The sequence below is a fragment of the Artemia franciscana genome, chromosome 4 (assembly GCF_032884065.1).
Source record: "Artemia franciscana chromosome 4, ASM3288406v1, whole genome shotgun sequence".
NCBI classification, from domain to species: Eukaryota; Metazoa; Arthropoda; class Branchiopoda; order Anostraca; family Artemiidae; genus Artemia; species Artemia franciscana.
Window position 1 is genome coordinate 9,781,800 of NC_088866.1, and position 20,017 is coordinate 9,801,816.

The window sequence follows — 20,017 nt, forward strand, 5'->3', positions numbered from 1 at the left end:
TATAGTCATCATTAGATTGCTTTCTACTATTTAGTTGGCTAATGAAATTGTGAACTTTTGAAATTGGGGTTCTAAAACTGACACTTGAGCTGAAATTCAGCCCTGTACCCTGTTTAGCTCTCTTACAAAATAGTTTCACCTTAGCACATGATTGCTCATAAGAGATTACTGTTGACTGAGATGGGGGATTTTGAAACATTTTACGAGCCTTTCTTTTTGCCTGAACTGCAAACCTTCACTCGTCATTCCACCAGTCTTTTGGGGCCATTGTAAAAATTCAACTTAGTCATTGGAATTGCCAATTTAGCTGACTGTAGTAGGATTGATTTCAATTTAAACTCAATGGAATTAATATCAGAATTGAAAGAAACAAAGGAAAAGTCTACTTCCTCTAATGTCTCACGAAAAAGGGACCAAATACCTTTGGAGTTATTATACCTTTGGAGTTATTAAGTGTAGGTATATGGGGTTTGAGAGAATAGTATAAATCTTGAAATGGTGTAAGAATTGCAGAATGATCAGATTGCAGAGACGACACCTTTACCATCTGAACTAGACCATAATACGAAGAAGGACCCAGAAGCAAATCTATAGTTGAGAAAGGAGTGAAAATCACAGTGTCCGGAAAATTAGACAAAATATGCTCTGTTCCTCTTCCTGCTTTGTTGCTACCGGCTGATTGTTCCCAGAGAGGGCCATGGGCATTAAAATCACCAAAAACAAAGGTTTTATCACCTGATAGTTCTGATTCCAAGATACTTTGGATGTCCTTGCTCCCACATGGATTATACAGAGATTTTATGGCAAGATGGTTTACATTAGCTAAGTTAATTATTATACCTACAACATCTATTTCATCCCTGTAGATAATTAAGGGTTGAGGGGAATGTCGGATTGAATCATCTATTATTGTTTGCACATTGGATAAGATTAGCAAGTTTACTTGAATTTAAAGAGACGCAATTCCATTGTAGGATCTGCAGCTTAGCTAACATAGGAGAAGTTGAGCAGGTGGCATGCATGATACTTTGAGACAATTGATGATAATTCTATTCCTATCTCATTGAAAATAGAATTGGAAAAGTAGTATTCTGTAATTTCTTTTGTTATACTAGCTTTTTTGTCATTGGACAAATTTGATTGGAAGATTCGATCCACTGATGCAACATATTTAATTAAATTTGTAATATGAGGTCCAGCTCTATCTTGCATAGTATTGGCTTGAGTAGAAATATTAGGAAAAGCTGCCACTCTTTCAGACCAAGATTTAGGATTAATTCTAGGATTGTGGAGGACTGGACTTGCTGTAGCAACGTCGGGTTGCTCCTTAACCAACTGGGGGCGAGATGTCTCAATAGGAGGTAAGAGTGCCTAATTTTGGTTGTTTTTGGGGACCTGTAGCCAGGGATTTGGAGGAAGGGCTAAATTCACTTCCTTAGCCTCATTAGCTCGTGGACCTGATGGCACTTTGGAGAGCTTGTCCAGCTTCATTGCAGCTATAGGGAAAGGAATGTTTTCTTGATGAAGAATCCTTAAAACTTTAGCCTGTTGAACATATTTAGGATATAAATTGTGATCTGTTGATTGATGACTACCATCACAATTTATACATTTAGGAACTTCAGTACATCTACTTTCTGTATACAAGGAGTGATTACCAAGGTAATTGGGGCACTTTAATTCAGAGGGAGAACAGTACTTAGATGAGTGACTAGGCTTAAAACATTTTGAGCATTGGAGAGGCTTTTCTCGGTATATTTATGGGCTTTTAGGTGACCAAAAAGAAAAACTGAGTCAAATTGAGAACTGACAGGTAAGATAAAGAGGACACTCTTGCTGCTTCTTAGTCCCTTAGAATCTGCCTTGCCCTTACGATAAACTTCAAGAACTTCCAGCATTTCCCCCTTATTGTTCATAAGACCATCTTTCAAGTCTTCAGTTGACAGTTCCAATGGTATGTTATACAACACTATTTTGTTTGAATATTTAAGAGGTGGTTTCCACAATTCTGATGTAACAGAGATATTTCCCATTTTATGTAGATTAAGCGCTTTACAGGTTTCATTTTTGTCTAGGAACATAACTGTTAGTGAACCATCTCTGTTTATATTCGCAGTAAAGCTGCATCTAAAAGATTTAAAAAGATTCATTCTTACGCTCGCAATATTTTTAATAGAAAAAAATTGGTCTTTTACTGTTGTAGTAAGAAGGACAATGGGTTTGTCCTTTATTTCCATAGCTAGGACTGAGTTTGAGATTCCAATTATTTCAGAAGGACTTATAGAAGGCTTTTTACGTTTCTGTTTTCTGCCCAGTGTCTGAAAATCATCATTTGGCTGGGTATCAGTTTTGGAGATTGGGGACTCGGAGACAGTAATCATGGTATTATTCTGGCTATCATCACTGGATATTGGAGATTCAACAATAGGGGAATATCAGCTTCATATAACCAATTAGATGATTGGCCCCCTTCCCTGAGGAAGGGAGTAGTAAAAGCTTTAGATCCTTTCACTCAGAAAATAAATGGAATCAATAGTATAGATTTTAATCAATTAATTTTTTCTTTTCAAATGTTTTCTTCAATTCTAAAATTCGGGGACAAGTCTTCAAGATTCGGGGAATTTTGGCAAGTTCAAAATGGAATTCCGTTACAAAAATTTGGGAGCCAAAATTGGTTATAGCTTCGTTTTCAGACTCAAGTAGGGCTTGGATCCGCGTAGTAAATCAAGTTTTTAACAGAGTAGGTTTTAGAGCCAGAGTACGGGATTGGAACCCATAGCTAAAAACAATTATTGCTGATATTGCGGACATAACTTCAAAACTGTTTTCAAATTAAAAAAGAAAAAGAAAAAAGTAGGCTGAAATATACTCTGAAACTTTGTTGCTTTAGGTTTTATATTATCTTTGCTGCTTTATTCTCTTAGCCCGAAAATGAGACTTTTTTGTCATTTATTTTCAGAAAGACGACAAAAATAAAACACTGTAGTAAGGAGCGACCCGGCTCAATAGTAACCAAAACTCTAAAAAATGGAATTTTGATATCAATAGCTACATCAAAAGAATTGCATTTTAATGCTGATTTTAAATATATAATTTTCATCAAGTTTAGTCTTACCCATCAAAAGTTAAGAGCCTGAGAAAATTTGCCTTATTTAAGAAAATAGGGGGAAACACCCCCTAAAAGTCGTAGAATCTTAACAAAAATGACACCATCAGATTCAGCGTATCAGAGAACCCTACTGTAGAAGTTTCAAGCTCCTATCTACAAAAATGTGGAATTTTGTATTTTTTTGCCAGAAGACAAATCACGGGTGCGTGTTTATTTGTTTGTTTGTTTTTTGTTTTTTTTTCCAGGGGTCATCGTGTCGACTAAGTGGTCCTAGAATGTCACAAGAGGGCTCATTCTAACGGAAATGAAAAGTTCTAGTGCCCTTTTTAAGTGACCAAAAAAATTGGAGGGCATCTAGGCCCCTCCCACGCTCATTTTTTCCCTAAGTCAACGAATCAAAATTTTGAGATATCCATTTTGTTCAGCATAGTCGAAAACCATAATAACTATGTCTTTGGGGATGACTTACTCCCCCACAATCCCTGGGGGAGGGGCTGCAAGTTACAAACTTTGACCAGTGTTTACATATAGTAATGGTTATTGGGAAGTGTACAGACGTCTTCAGGGGGATTTTGTTTGGGGGTGGGGCTGAGAGGAGGGGGCAATGTTGGAGGATCTTTCCTTGGAGGAATATGTCACGGGGGAAGAAAAATTCAATGAAAGGGCGCAGGATTTTCTAGAATTACTATAAGAAAACAATGAAAAATAAACATGAAAACGTTTTTTCAAATGAAAGGAAGGAGTAGCAATGAAACTTAAAACGAACAGAGATTATTACGCATATGAGGGGTTCTAAAAATACTTTAGGATAAAGAGCGAGGTATTTAGGAGGAGATAAATACCTCGCTCTTTATGCTAAAGTATTTTTAGTAATTTCAACCATTTATTCTACGGCCTTTCTGATTCTGGGGTCATTCTTAAAGAATTGGGACAAAACTTACGATTTAGTGTAAAGAGCGAGGTATTAACGAGGGTACAAACCCCCTCGTATACATAATAAAAATATAAGATTATGAAAGTTTGTTACGTAAGTTAATTCTTAAGTTACGTATATTTTTTTACTAATAAAAACATTCGTTAAAAATTAAAAGTTCTAGTTGCATTTTTAAATAACCGAAAAATTGGAGGGCAACTAGACCTCCTTCTCCACCCCTTATTTCTCAAAATCGTCTGATCGAAACTAAGAGAAAGCCATTTAGCCAAAAAAAGAATTAATATACAAATTTCATTTTAATAATTTATGTGCGGAGAGCCAAAACCAAACATGCATTAATTCAAAAACGTTCAGAAATTAAATAAAAAAAACTAATTTTTTTTTTTAGCTGAAAGTAAGGAGCGACATTAAAACTTAAAACGAACAGAAATTACTCCGTATATGAAATGGGTTGTCCCCTCCGCAATCCCTCGCTCTTTACGCTAAAGTTTGACTCTTTGCCACAATTCTATTTTTTAAAACAATTAAAAGCTTTAGCGTAAAGAGCGAGAGATTGCGGAGGGGACAACCCGTTTCATATACGGAGTAATTTCTGTTCGTTTTAAGTTTTAATGTCACTCCTTACTTTCAGCTAAAAAAATTAGTTTTTTTTATTTAATCACATACAGAGCAATCACATGTGTAATGATTTCTTCAAATTATTGAATATTCTTTGGCAAGCAAACATGAACTTACACCTGGAATTTAATAAAAAGAAATCATCTGAAAGCAAGGAGCAGCATTTGAAATTAAAACGAATAGAAACGATAACATGATAAGGGAATTGCTCCTTCTAAATACCCAACTATTCACGCTGAAGTTTTTAGTACTTAAGCTTCTCATTGTTCTATTTAAACTATAATTATGTTTCGGGAGTCGTTCTTACAGAATCGGGACTAAATTTCAAACTTAAGCGTAAAGAAAGAGGGGGCAATCCCCTTCATATACGTAATATTTTTGTTCATTTGAATATTGCTCCTTAGGCTTACTTTCAGACAGAAAAAACACTTTTATTTTATTTCAAATGTTTTTTTTAAAAAGCTAGGAAATCCAGCTCCACCTCCACGGAAATATTATTCCTCTCCCCGGAAAAGTCGTCTAGACAATTCAATACCGTTAAAAATATATCCCGGACAATTGCCCTTAACATCTCCCCGCGTAAGATTGGGTTTACAAAGATAAACTTAAAAAAAAGAATTCTGTTTAAGAATTCAGGCCAATCCCCTTAGTGTAAAATTGCCCCTCAAAATTTTATCCCCCGGAACTATCCTTCCCAGTAGAAATTCTCCCTGCGGAAAATCCTCCTGCAGAAAATTGAATTTTTTACCCGAAAAAAGAATGCATACCACCAAATTACAGATAATATACGTAAACAATGGGCTAATTATGTGTTTTCAAGACCTTTCTCTAGGAGGTCAAATTAACTCCGAAGGCAAAGTTATTGGGTCTCTCGACTATGCTGAACAAAATGGCTACAGTATCTCTAAATTTTGATCAAACGATTTTGGGGGAAAAGGGTGCGGAAGAGGGCATAGTTGCCATCCTCATGGAAAAAAACATATCATCTGGAAAAGTCCGCGTTTTTGCAGATAAGAGCTATAACCCTATACAGGTGCGTTCTCTGGTACGCTGAATCTGATGGTTATTTTTGTTAAGTTTCTTTGAAAATTTTAGGGAGTGTTTTCCGCTTTTTTCACAAATTAAGAAAATTTTCTCAGGCTCGTAGTCTTTGAAGAGTAACACAGAACCTAAAGTATTTTAAATATTCTGTACCAGCATGATAAGCCAATCTTTTTATTGTATCTGTTGTTTTTTAGAGTTTCGGTTACTATTGAGCCACATTGCTCCTTATTTACAGTTTGTTACCATATAGAACATTCAATGCTGAATAGAGATAAAATCATCAGATATTTGGTTTATTATCACATAAAATAAAGCAATGAAAATCACTTCAAAGTTTTTTGTTTTTGGTGTGCCGAAACCAAAATAGGAATGAGCGATTTAAAAACGATAAACAGCTAGAAAAATTAGAAGAGTGTGACAAAACTGGCTTACTATTAAATTACAAGTCTAGAGATAATCGTAGCTTCTTCTTCGGCAGTCGCAATAGCCTTAACATATGACAACAATTTTGCCATTTCTATATTCACAATAAGAGAGGAGGAATCGGCATCCAATCGTTTCATTCCCATTTTAGTTTGCAAAATGGAGTTTTCAATATCATACGTTCGCCAGCATACCATAGTATAAAGGTGCAAAACAGTATTAAAATTGTGGAACGAACAATGAGCCTCCCACTAACTCTATTTTTGGGTAGATCAAGGGAAAAGAAAGATATTCGGGGAGTTTTCGGGGACTCGGGGAACGCCATTTTTTTCGGGGATTTTCTAGATTTTGGGGGAAATCCCCGAATATTCGGCGAAACTGGAAGTACTGATAAACAATACGATCATTTTGTATCTCAACCATGAGACACACCTGGACCACGATGCAGCTGCTCCAGAGAACATATAAACAAGAAGAAACCTTCGCGACATTAGGTTTTTTCATAGGTCGATACACGTGTGGCATCAGAATCAGCAGTTTGGAGAACAAGAAATAAATAAGACGAATGGAGCGTCTAGGAGACAAGGAAGAGTGCAGTACGTTGAAGAGACAAAAAAAGGAAAGGAAAACAATTGGTATGGCTGTAATAAAGCAAAAGGTAAGGATAACATTGGTTTAAGAATGGAAAGACAAACAAAGAATGAAGTTATAGGATAATCAAGGTAAAAATAAGCTTTATTTGAACAATGACAAGTACATAGCAATTTATTCTGAGGAAAGCTTCACAATTTTTGGTAGCTTGTGTTCGTTAAAACGCTTAAAAACAGGCGATTGTTCAGAAAATTCTTGGAATGTTGGGGATTCCTGCACATTTTGAACGCCCAAGAGTTTGAAGATGGATAAATTAATTGCTGTTTGAATAAACCAGGATCGATTTTTGAATTCTTTGGTGTAGGAAAATATGGAACCTAGTACTAAACCCTCAGCTACCTAGGGTCCTTAATGGATCCATAAAACTTGCTATTGAAATGAATTTTGAATGTAAATTTAGGAATATGTAGGAAATACTGGAAAAACATAGAACTATGGAATAATAGTCAAAGTTTTCTGGTAATTTTAATACAAGACCAGTCCAGCTAGGCGGTACCACGTCGGCAACATTAGAATGCAATCATATTACGATAAAATAAATAGAGCAGCAGTATTAACTTGCAACGTGTGCTGAAGATACACTGTTAAATGGATTTTGTAAATAAATATTTTTCTTTACAGGAAGATTTCAAATATATGATAGAAAATGCCGGTTTTAGATGTGTTACATACGAAAACTTGACATTTGGAGTAACTGCAATTCATTCTGGTTTCAAGATTTAATGTTAAGTTTTCTTTTGTTAATATATTCGTTTTTTGTAGACTTTTGTGTTTCGTATTTATTTATTTCCCTCAAAATTAGTGAGCATAAAAAATAACTAAATAAAGTTGCAAATACGCTCAAAACGAAGTAAAGACTTACGAGAAAGAAAAAGAAGAACAAAAAAACCATTTATAGGTCTATAAATATAACCGGATAGAATGTATCTATAGAAGCCCTGCGTCTCAGAGGAGAGGTTCAAAATTATCAGAATATCGCCGAATAAAATTTAAAAGAGCATTAGACTATAAAGTCTAATGCCGTTTTCTTCATCTTTTTTTTTTACCTGGTACTTAACAGAAATGGCTTGTGAATATACACTATAACACTTTCGGACCCATAAGAAATGCTCCTTTTTTGGATCTAAATATTAAAATAAAAAATTAAGAATTGGATCTCAAAATTAATATTATATAAATAAAATTATTTCAAACACAGAGGAGCTTCATCGCCACTAATTAGCAATACGTGTTTTTCATAGTGTAAATAAGGTAACCAATCGCTGCTTCTTTGATTTTTTTTTTTAAGCTGATTCTATAACACCTACCATGCCAGGCAATCAGATGATTTTAAAGAGATGTTTAAAATTTCAGAGAAATGCAAAAAAAGAAGGATTTATTCTCAGAAACATACATTTAGTCCACTTTGATGCGTTTTCACGCAAAAACAAGCATTTTTATGTGATCCGTCAAATTTCATCCGTTTTCATCCGTCAAATTCTGAAAAATTAGAAAAAATGACGTATTTTTAACTTACGAAGGAGTGATCGAATCTTCATGAAATTTCATATTTAGAAGGACCTCGTAACTCAGATATCTTATTTTAAATCTCAACCGGATCCAGCGTCATTGGGGGGGGGGCGTTGGGGGGGACCGGAAATCCTAGAAAATACTTAAAGCGGAGAGATTAGGATGAAACTGGATGGGAAGAATAAAAACCTGTCTAATATACGTGACTGACATAACCGGACCGGGTCTGTCCTCTTTGGTGGAGTTGGGGGGGGGGATAATTCAGAAAAATGAGGCATTTGTAACTTACGAATGGGTGACCAGATGTTCATGAAATTTGATATTTAGAAGGATCTTGTGCTTTAAAGCTCTAATTTCAAATTCCGACCAGATCCTGTGACATTGGGGGGAGTTGGAGGGGGAAACCTGAATTCTTGGAAAACGTGAAAATTGGGGTATTTTTATCTTACGAATAGGTGATCGGATCTTAATGAAACTTGATATATATATATAGCATCTTATGTCTCAGATGCTCCATTTTCGACTCGAATTGGATCCGGGGACATAGGGGGTTGGAGGAGGGAAACAGAAATCTTGGAAAACGCTTAGAGTGGAGAGATCGGGATGCAACTTGATGGGAAGAATAAGCACAAGTTCTAGATACGTGATTGTCATAATTGAAACGGATCCGTTATTTTAACCGTACTGGATTCGCTCTATTTGGGGGAGTTGGGAGGAGGGGTTCAGTGATTTGGCGAGTTTGGTGCTTCTGGACGTGCTAGGACGATGAAAATTGGTAGGCGTGTCAGGGAGCTGCACAAATTGACTTTATAAACTCGTTTTCCCAGATTCGACCATCTGTAAGGCTAAAGGGAGAGGAAAAATTAGAAAAAGTGAGATATTTATAACTTACGAGAGGGTGATCGGATCTTTATGAATTTTGATATTTAGAAGGACATCGTGACTCAGAGCTCTTATTTTAAATCCTGAACTGCATTAAGCCTCTGATTTTCCTTTTAAATCAATCTATTGGTTCTTAGAATTTTGTTAGAGCTCTTACCATATGAGCTCTTAGCTTTTCTTGCCTAGTCACAAGTGCCATATGAGCTCTTCGCTCTTGTTTATTATTGCACTTGGTATTTACCAAGTGACACTTATAGCGATTGCAAATTCTATCGGTCCCGGTTTCGCTAGTTTACGCACTTCCAGATAAGCTAGGAAGATGAAATTTGGCAGGCGTATCAAGGACCAGACCAGATTAAATTAGAAATAGCCGTTTCCCCAATTAGACCATCTGGGGGCGGGGAGTAGGGGGACGGTTAATTCGGAAAAATTAGAAAAAATGAGGTATTTTTAACTTACGAACGGGTGATCGGATCTTAGTGAAATTTGATATTTAGAAGAATATTGTGTCTCTGAGCTCTTATTTTAAATCTCGGTCAGATCCGGTGACATTGAGGGGAGTTGGAAGGGGAAAGTTTCATCCCGATCCCTCCAATCTAAGCGTTTTCCATGATTTTAGGTTCCCCCCAAACTCCCCCCAATGTCACCAGATTCGGTCGGGATTCAAAATAAGAGCTTTGAGACACGATATCATTCTATATATCAAATTTCATTGAGATCTGATCACCCGTTCGTAAGTTAATATTACTTTCCCTAAGGGCAATATAATTTCAATAACTTAAAGAATTTGAACTTGGAATGTTATGACATTAAAAAAATAACTATCGTATCGACATTTTGACTGAAAAATTCAGGCTATTTGAATTGTACTTACTAGGAGTTTCAGAAACTCATATCCCAGGGATAGGATGGTAATTATCGAGGCATTAGCCTGGTCTCTGTAGGTAGCAAATTACTTAGTAATATAATATTTTTTAGACCGAGAGATGCTGTAGACAAAGAGACAAGGAAGGACAGTCTGTTTCTTGAAAAGGTAGAGGACGTGTCGACCCAATTTTCACTCTTAGGTTAATAATTGAGAAGTGCAGGAGTTATCAAATACCTTTGGTCCTCAGTTTTATAGATTTTGAGCAAGCGTTCGATTCTGTTGATGGAAGAGCTTTAGCGAAGGTCTTATCCTTGTATCATATACCAGACAAATATATTTAAGTGATTAGTGCTATGTACGAGAATAACACTGCTGCGGTTAAAGTAGGAAATAGATTAGCAGCTGGTTTCGTATTAAATCAGGAATTAAGCAGGGCTGTGTTCTACCCCCCTTAACATGGAGAATATTTTGATAAACTTTGTCTTAAGGAGCAAAGGAAAGGCATTAGGAGAAAATGGAATCAAATAGGGAGGAAAACCTTTCCTGGACTTAGATTTTGCTGATGATTTAAGCATCTTAGATGAAAGTGTGAGCAAAATGAATGAACTTTTAGAGATTTTGCGTGTTCAGGGTGCCAGAATAGGTTAGAAAATTAATGTTAAGAAGACCTAGTCACTAAGGTTAGGAACAAGTGAAGATGAAAAGGTGACGTTGGGTAACAAAAAGATTGATCAAGTGGACAGCTTCACTTACCTTGGTAGTATTATTAGTGTTAAAAGTAGAATAGCCAAGGCTAAGGGTGTTTGTTTTGCAGTAGAAAAAGTTTGGAAGAATAGGAAGATGTCTGCAAATCAAGATTAGAATAGCAGAAGCTACAGCGATGACAGTGGTCAAATATGGTTCTGAAGTATGAGCGCTCCGAAAAGTGGATGAAGATTTGCTAGATTTTTTCCAGAGAAATTGCCTACGAATTGTTTTAGGTACTTTTGTCGACTGACCGTATTTCAAACAGTTGGGTGTACGAAAAATGCGGTTCTATCTCGCTTTCTAGGGCTATAATGAGAGAATAGTTGAGATGGCTTGGACACGTTCTGCGGATGAAGGATGACAGATTGCCAAATATTGTCTTTTTCGGCCAACCGTCAAGGACTAAAAGGAAAGCAGGTCGTCCGCAGTTGGGGTGGGAAGATGTCATAAAGAAAGATTTAAAGGAAATTGGAATTTCCTGGGAGGGTGTAAAGAGGGAGACTTTGAATAGACTGGGTTAGAGGAGCGTGTGTAGCTGTGTTGACCTCAGGTGGCTTGGTGCTGCGGCGAAATTTCAGTAGTAGTAGTAGCTATCCCTGAGTCGTTTTGCTTTGAAAGACTCACATCAGTTTGAAGTCAGTCAAAAAGAAGTGTGACAAGTGAGTAACTTTTTGCATTTAAAGAAAGAGAAAATCGATCTAGTGGATTTATGGGGGTTTGACTTACAGCCAGAATCAGGGTCTTTTTGTCCTAGAATTAATGGTAACTGATTTTTTGGGAAAAATTAAACAAAATGTACAACTAAAGTACCGAAGAACAACTAAAACTTCAAGCATATCACTCAAGACTTATCCTTCGTTCCTACATGCTGCGGACTTACCCTTCGTTCCTACATGCTGCGGACTTGCCCTTCGTTCTTCCTTTACCTTACCTTCCTTACCCTTCGGACTTTACCCTTCTTCGACTCACTGAAGACTTACCCTTCGTTCCTACATGCTGCGGATTGTAAAAACAAATGCGATAACCACATTCTTTTTACTAGAAAGTCACAGAAGATTTTCCAGAAAAATGCATTTCGAATGTGGAAAAAGCATGCGGAATAAGTGCAGGCTAAACAAGCTATTTTAGCTTGATCTATAAAATTATTAAGCAAAATAAAACAAAACCAACCGTGATTTTCAACCATTATTGCATATAGAATTAAATAAAAAAAAACAAGTTTTTTCAACTGAAACTAAGGAGCAACATTAGATCTTATAACGAAAAGAAATTATTACGTCCTCAATACCTCGATCTTTACGCTGAAGTTTTCTTTTATTTCCAATTGTTTAAGAATGCAGCATGTTGGAACGAACGATTATTTAGGTACCGATCGGTTTTGAACGTTTCTCCATGCGTCTAAACGGACTATCATTGATATTTCATGAACAAATATAGGGGAAATTCTACTCAAGATTGGCCAAACCTCATTCCAAAAAATCTTTTCGATCTCTTTCCTTACGACCAATACGACTGACTTTGCGGACTTCAAACTGTGTACAAAACTCGGTAAAGGCCTTAGGTCCTTGGCTAGGGAGTTTGACTCATTATTTCTGCTAACTTTTTCTAAAGAGAGAGAGGAGGGTATAATTTTGGCGTCACATTTTATTTTCTCAAAAAATTCTGCAGCAATCCCTACATATTTCTATTTTACAAATCCCTTAGGGGGGAGGGTTGCATATTCTGAATCAGACGAATTCTAGCTTTGCTTTGGTGAGTAATGCCTACACTATTCCTTATCAATACCAACAATATCTCGAATAAGAATTTATTGATGCATATTTAATAAAGTTACATTTTCTATGCGGAAATTACCTAAAACGCAATACACAAAGGGAATAGAACAAAACTTAGGGTTAGTTCAGACTGTTAGGAATTCAACTAGCTATGGGGATTTTCTAACTTCTAGGACAGGAAACCGATCTCAAAAGGGATGGAATTATGCCAGTGTTTTTTTTTTTTTTTTTTGGAAATCCAGATTTACAAAGAAAAATTAGCAAATAATTGACAAAGCTCTCAAATTGTTGGTTATATTTAAAAGTTAGTTTTACATTTAGTATGATTAATTTCTATATATAAAAATTACATTTTGCAAAAAAAAAATCTAAAACCTGGTTGTAAACAACTGAGAATGATGACAAAACAAGAATTGCAACGACAAAAAGTGACGAAGTATATTAGAAACAGATTTGAACATGTGGGCCCTTCCTCAGCAAAAAAAGACGGCAAACATAACGATCAGTGTTGTATTGTTCTTGTTATTCTATTTGATCTCTTTTTGTTTTACTAATGAATTTCTTCGGAGGTAGGGTGGATGTAATATACAACTGAGAGAGATTCTAAGGTAGAATGGATAAACACAAAATTTCCCAATATTTTGTCGCTATTGATGGCTGTAATACTTGTGTTTTGTGTAATAATGGTAGATGGTAATAAGCCTACCTAAGCTATTGATGTCAGGTCTCGATTTTGTTGAAACAAAATCAAGATCAGACATCCATTAAGCAATGGATGTCTGGTCTTGATTTTGTTAAGCTTATTACCATCTAGTCTTATTATGTATAAGAGTTAGATTGATCTCAGAGAATATATTTGTGTTTTATGGTGTTGTTGCGCGTATTAGGAATATGAGAAATTAGTAAGAAGTTCTAGAGAAGTAAGAGTAACGAGTAAAAAAAAAAAAAAAATCACGAGTTCTTATTTCTGGAACTATATTATCTGGTACTTTATTATGGTACTATATTATCTTGTACTTAATTCTGGTACTTTATTGTGGTACTATATTATTTGGTACTTTTTCTGGTACTATGTTATCTGGTACTTAATTCTGGTACTATATAATCTGGTACTTTATTGTGGTACTATATTATTTGGTACTTATTCTGGAACTATATTATTTGGTACTTAATTCTGGTACTATATTATCTGGTACTACATTATCTAGTACTTAGTTCTGGTGCTTTGTTCTGGTACTATATTATCTGATACTTAATTCTGGTGCTATATTATCTGGTGCTTAGTTCTGGTACTATATTATCTGGTACTTTATTGTGGTACTATATTATTTGGTACTTAATTCTGGTACTATATTATCTGGTACTACATTATCTAGTACTTAGTTCTGGTGCTTTGTTTTGGTACTATATTATCTGATACTTAATTCTGGTGCTATATTATCTGGTGCTTAGTTCTGGTACCATATTATCTGGTACTATATTATCTGGTACTTTATTGTGGTACTATATTATTTAGTACTTATTCTGGTACTATATTATTTGGTACTTAATTCTGGTACTACATTATCTAGTACTTAGTTCTGGTGCTTTGTTCTGGTACTATATTATCTGATACTTAATTCTGGTGCTATATTATCTGGTGCTTAGTTCTGATACTATATTATCTGGTACTATATTATCCGGTACTTTATTATGGTTATCTGGTACTATATTCTGGTATTATATTATGGTATTAAATTATGTGATGATGAACACTAGACCCGTTGGTAACAGGGTCTAGTCAATTTATCTGATATACTAGTGCAAACTAGAGTAAATATGTAAATCATCTTATGGTTAAATCCCTGTACAGGTTTTTTTTTTTTTTTTTTATACAACTGAGGATTGACAATAAATCTCTCAGATTAGCTGGATTTAGCTAAATCCCATAAAGCACAGAATGAACTTCAGTTCTAGCCTTACCTAACTCCAGAATTAAACTAAATATTATCATGAATAGCTAACATTTTGGCTTTAGTTAAATCTCATTGTAAATGCTCTTTGACCATTGGAATTGAGATTAATGATTGTCATATCAGGTATGTAGAGCAGCGGCGCCAATGCTCTTTGGCACAATTATAGCATTCTATGTTAGTTTATGTTTCACAGAAAACTGAATAAGCTAAAAATTTAGCAATCTTTTTGTTTCAGTTACGATACTGGTCAAGTGGTTTTAGTTTCTTTTTGCTTTGACTTTTTTGAAGCGTAATCCCGTATTGATCGAAATGCAGGGTAATTGAATATATTTTTTTTTCTTTTTCTTTCCTTTTTTATTTTCCTCTTTTTTTCGTATTGTTTTTATTCGTATGTGTATTGGGGTTGTAAGCCCAAGCAAGCGATGCTTCGGGCAATTTGCTTATTTTGTTTTGTTTATTTATAATAATAAATCCATCTTTCTCTAAAAAAAAAGAAGGTGTATATTCATCCTCGCTAAGAATCTAATTAGGAGCTCTGTATCCTCGTGCAGAGATTCTTGATATCCGCGAAGGTTTCTTTTGTGTCCCCTTTTTCATTAAAAGAGAATCCCTTTTATTTTGCTTAAATCCCTAAGAGATGATCGAAAACAAAAATCCTTAAAACTTAAAATTCGCTTGTGTCCTGTTTTTATTTAAAAGAAAAATCCCTTTTATTTTGCTTACATCCCTAAGAGATGAACGAAAACTATCAAAAAGTAAACCTTAACCAGGCGAATAAAACCAAACTGTACCAGCCATTTTTTGACTATTCATTACAATATCAAAATATACCGTTGTGTACCAGAACCTCTAAATTGTACCAAAAACCGTACAATTGTACTTTGTTGGCAACTCTGATGCAATCATCGCGAATCCGTGGAAACTGCATTACAATATGGGAAATTATAGAATCTTGAATTAGAATATCCACATATATAGCTGATCAGAACATAATTCTGATCAGCCAATCAGAAGACGAAATTTCGACTTTAAGCATAAAAAATGAGAAAAAAAGGAGCTAGAACTTCTGCAATTTTACGCCAAATTACAGTAAAACCTATGAATTGACACAGCGGGCAAAGAAAAATAATCTGAAGCTAGTTTGAGTATCAGAAATTTATGATGCATTGTAATATTATGAGTTTTTGCTGGGAAATTTTTATACATTTTTGGATAGCGTTTCTTCTTTTCTTTCTTAACATCTACAATGGTATGCAGACTTTTTCAAATGATACTAGCCTGACGAATAGCCTGACAGTCAAAAATTTACTGTGAGCAATATTAATAAGAAGGATTAAAAAAGAAAGAAAAATGTCACCACTAACCCCTAGATTCCTAAGATCCATGACTGCGTTTTATTATCATTATCCACTTTTTTCCACTAAATAAATTTGTTTTGTTTTTTACACAACATATAATTGAAATATACTGATGAGTAATACAGCTTTCTACTAAAACTTCACCTAAAGGGAGAATCACTTGTGCCGAAACTAAAGGTCATAAGTGGTCCAGGCGCTTACATTTATTTAAAATAACGCGTATAATAACGCAATGCCACAAATGACCACTGCAAGGATTATAAGACAGTTTTTAGCTTTAAATTAAAACAGAAAATTCAATAAATATCTTCAGCTAAATGCGCATAAAAACGAAATAATAGTTCTATAAATGACAATACTTGCGTGGATGGAGAAACTCAGTATAAAGAGAATAGATACAGAGCAAAACAATGTCAGTCTAAAGTGGGATAAGATGGGAACTCTATTTTCATCCGTGGATCTTTCACATAGGCTAGTTTACGAATTGGCCGATAAATAAAGCTGTCTCATAAATTTGAATCTAAAGTAGCAAATTTGAAATTTTAAGCTCGTGTCTTGTGAGAAAGCAGTCTATTACAATTAGCAAAAGACCAAGAACCGAAACGTTTGGAACATCTTCTTTTCTTCCGCAAAACTGATAGGGAGGGGAGCTGAGTTCCCTAAACCAGTACATATGGACGCCCTTGTTTTTGCCTTATGTCATTTAGGTTTAACATAATAGGAATATAACATGTTTGAATTTTAATATCACAATGGAAGAAATATGCTCCCGCGAAATTGGGAGGGGGGCGTACCAGCATTTTTCCTGACTACAGTCACTTTTTTTCCCATGAACTCCTGGTTGTCTGAACAAACCCTTTTCTGACATTTCTTATACTTTCTTTTTTCTTCCGGTCGATTTCTTTCCAGAAGTGGTGGTAGGCTGCTGAGGGGCTGGAATGACTACCTGACCTTGAACTATTTCATCTTTCATCTCTGAGTTACCAATTTTCAACTGAGCATCCATATAAAACATCAAGTCTCTCAATTGTTCTCGCAGTTCGTTGATTGCCTAAAATAATTTAAATAAATACGTGAGTGATAACACAGCCTAACCTTAATGAATAAATGTTGAAAGAATCTAAACTACGATCATAAAAACTCTTTTTTAATTTAATTTCAAATAAAGATGATATTGTCAAGATAATAGAAATCTTAATGATATCGAAGAACATACAAATAGAAGAGACTTAATGGAAAGCTCTTTTTTTTTAGTTTAATTCCCAAAACAATCAAGAGTTCTCTATTTTTAATTATTCCCACTTTTCTGAGTAAAGAAACCCGATCCCACAAGGGTATTCTCGAGATGAACCATATTTTACCATTCAGTCAGAAGTGATGGCATTGAACTAGAAAAGAGTGACGTGTCTCTCACTTATAATATTTTCGCAGGCCTCATACATAAAAGACGATCATAAAAGTAAGGGAAAGACTCATTCAATGACACAAAAATTGGTTGTGCCCTTTCTAAGGGCCAAAACCGTTAAAGGATTCTCCAAAGATTTTGATCTAAATAACTACAGGCCCAAGCCCTTCCACCTACAAATTCATTAAAATAAATATTTTATACCCCATTTCAACTCGTAATTGTTCAGAGATCATTTAGGGAGTGGATCTTTATGAGCAAATGACTGTTCCAAATCAAATTACACTAGTTGCATGCATTCCTCATAAATTTCAGGAAAGTCAGGATTTAAGGCTTTTTAAGTCTCTAATAAAAATTAGGGGTTAACATTGCAATTTTAGCCCCGTACGTGCTTTAGCCTACTGGGGAAGGCCCCTTACCCAAATAATAAACAGCCAAATTTTAAAATCGAGGTTTCACGAGCAGATTTTAGGACAGTGTTCTATTCTAAACTAGAACAACTTAAGTGTTTGTTTATCAAGTATTATAAAGAAAAATCGAAAGATTCTTTTATCTTTATAATTTTGGTAAGTATAATTGGTTCTACCTACAACAAGTCAACCCCCTCCCACGTAGAATTGAGGAAATGTGTTTATTCCTGTCCTGCACTAGCATTTGGGACTACTGCTTTTCCTGAGGCCAAAACAATTTTAATGATTTAAAGAATATGAAGATTGGAACTTGGAATGTTACGACCTTAAAAAATAACTATCGTGCCGAGGTTCTGACTGACGAATTTAGACGATTCCAACTTGACTTATTAGTAGATTCAGAAACTCGTGTCCCAGGGGTAGGAAATGTGATGTAGAATTTATTTACTCAGGGAGGTATAGGAAGGATGGGGTACATAGTCAGGGAGTAGGGCTCATGATGAATAAGGAAGCTGATAATTCTTGTTTAGGCTGGCAAGGTATTAATAATAGAGTACTAATCGCTCATTTTATGACTAAAAACTACAGGGTATCAGTTATAGTAGCATACGCCCCTGTAGAACCGACTGACAGAGATGGTAATAACTGCGATGAATTTTACTTACAGCTACAGGATCAAATCGACAGGGTTCCAGGTATAAATATTGTATTTTTAATAGAAGATTTTAACGCTCAGGTTGGTAGAAATAAGGATAGATGGTATCCTAGCTTAGGTAAATTTGGTGTAGGAAAAGAAAACAGTAATGGTAAAAGACTGCTCCAGTTTGTAGGTATAACAATCTAGTTATAACCAACACATTATTTGGTCATAAAATGGCCAATAAGTTAACGTGGTATCCACGTGATGTGGTAAGACAGCAAATCTTACTGATTAAGCTATTCCAAACCGATGACTGGCAGGATCAATACAAGATACAAGGGTATATAGGAGTGCTGTTATAGATGTTAAAAATAAAGATCAACATCTACTAGCGTCTAGGGTTAATTTAGAGCTGAAATTTCGGAAGCGTAAGGGGCTGGAACATTTCCCAGGGGCTGGAAGAATGAAATTAGATGATATAGATTTTGCTTACTCTGACAGGAATGAAGGGGTACAAAGGTAGTGAGTAGGGCTCATGATGAATAACGAAGCTGCTAAGTCTTGTTTAGGCTGGGAAGGTATTAATAATAGAATACTAATTGCTCATATTATGACTAAAAAGTTCAGGGTATCAGTTATAGTAGTATATACCCCGGTTGAACCAATTGACAGAGATACTAATGACTCAGATGAATTTTAATTACAGTTACAGGAGCAAATAGACGAGGTACCAGGTAGAAATATGGTATTTTTACTAGGAGATTTTAACACTCAGGTTGGTAGAAATTGGGATAGATGGTATCTTAGCCTAGGTAAATTTGGTGTAGGAAAAGAAAACAGTAATGGCTAGACTTTTGCAATTTTTTAGGTATAACAAACTTGTTATAACCAATAGTGTTTGGTCATAAAATGACCCATAAGTTGACATGGTATTCACGTGATGGTTAGACAGCAAACCTTATTGATTATGTTATGGTGAACCGAAGACTAGTAGGATCCATAGAAGATACTAGGGTATGTAGGAGTGCTGTTATTGATGTTAAAAGTAAAGATCACCATCTACTAGCGTCTAGGGTTAATTTAAAGCTGAAATTTCGGAAGCGTAACTATATCCCGGGAAGTTATGATGTTGGGAGACTCCAGGATGAGAATTTGAGAGAAACTTTCCAGGAACAGTTAAATACTAAACTGGAGAGTTTAAAATTGACAATGTAGAACATGGATGGAATAACTTTAGGAAAATAATTTGTGAAGTGGCTGATCGTGTCTTAGGGAGTGAAAGTTAGGAACACAGCTAGGAATATTAGTGAAAAAGCTTTATTTTTGATAGAGAGGAGAAAGGGCTTGTACATGTGTGTGTGTAAGAAAAGAAAACTGCAACAAAAAGTAAAATCTGATAATTTTTACATCCTTTGTAGCTAATAGACGATTCTCAAACAATATGGAGCTATTATATTCAGCTACATGGTGAAGTACTTCATAAGGTTACAATTACAGTTGTTTTAGGAAGGCTTTACAAAATTTTAAACTTCAAATATTTTTGAACCTTAAAGGGAATCAACTTATTGCTGGTTAAAGGGAATCAACTTACAGATAAAATGAAAAACGAAAGAGTAAGACAAAGAAAAAAAGTTAGATAGATGGCGGTGCGGGCTCTTGAATGCGACACAAAAATTGCTCCAGGAAATA

General features: G+C 35.2%; 2 protein-coding genes across 3 annotated transcripts in view; one reads left to right on the top strand and one right to left on the bottom strand.

The window, feature by feature from the left end:
- The window catches only part of LOC136025963 (2-methoxy-6-polyprenyl-1,4-benzoquinol methylase, mitochondrial-like), a 60,009-nt gene extending 52,467 nt beyond the window's left edge, over window positions 1-7,542 (top strand). For both annotated transcript variants that reach the window (XM_065702081.1, XM_065702082.1), the window contains exon 5: window positions 7,401-7,542. In XM_065702081.1, coding sequence (XP_065558153.1) covers window positions 7,401-7,502 — 102 coding nt within the window. In that variant the 3' untranslated portion in view covers window positions 7,503-7,542. The remainder of the gene's footprint in view (window positions 1-7,400) is intronic.
- Window positions 7,543-14,799: 7,257 nt separating this feature from the next.
- Window positions 14,800-20,017, bottom strand: part of LOC136025965 (BRCA1-associated protein-like) — an 87,560-nt gene continuing 82,342 nt past the window's right edge. Inside the window, exon 12 of the mRNA XM_065702087.1 lies at window positions 14,800-16,924. Coding sequence (XP_065558159.1) covers window positions 16,745-16,924 — 180 coding nt within the window. The 3' untranslated portion in view covers window positions 14,800-16,744. The remainder of the gene's footprint in view (window positions 16,925-20,017) is intronic.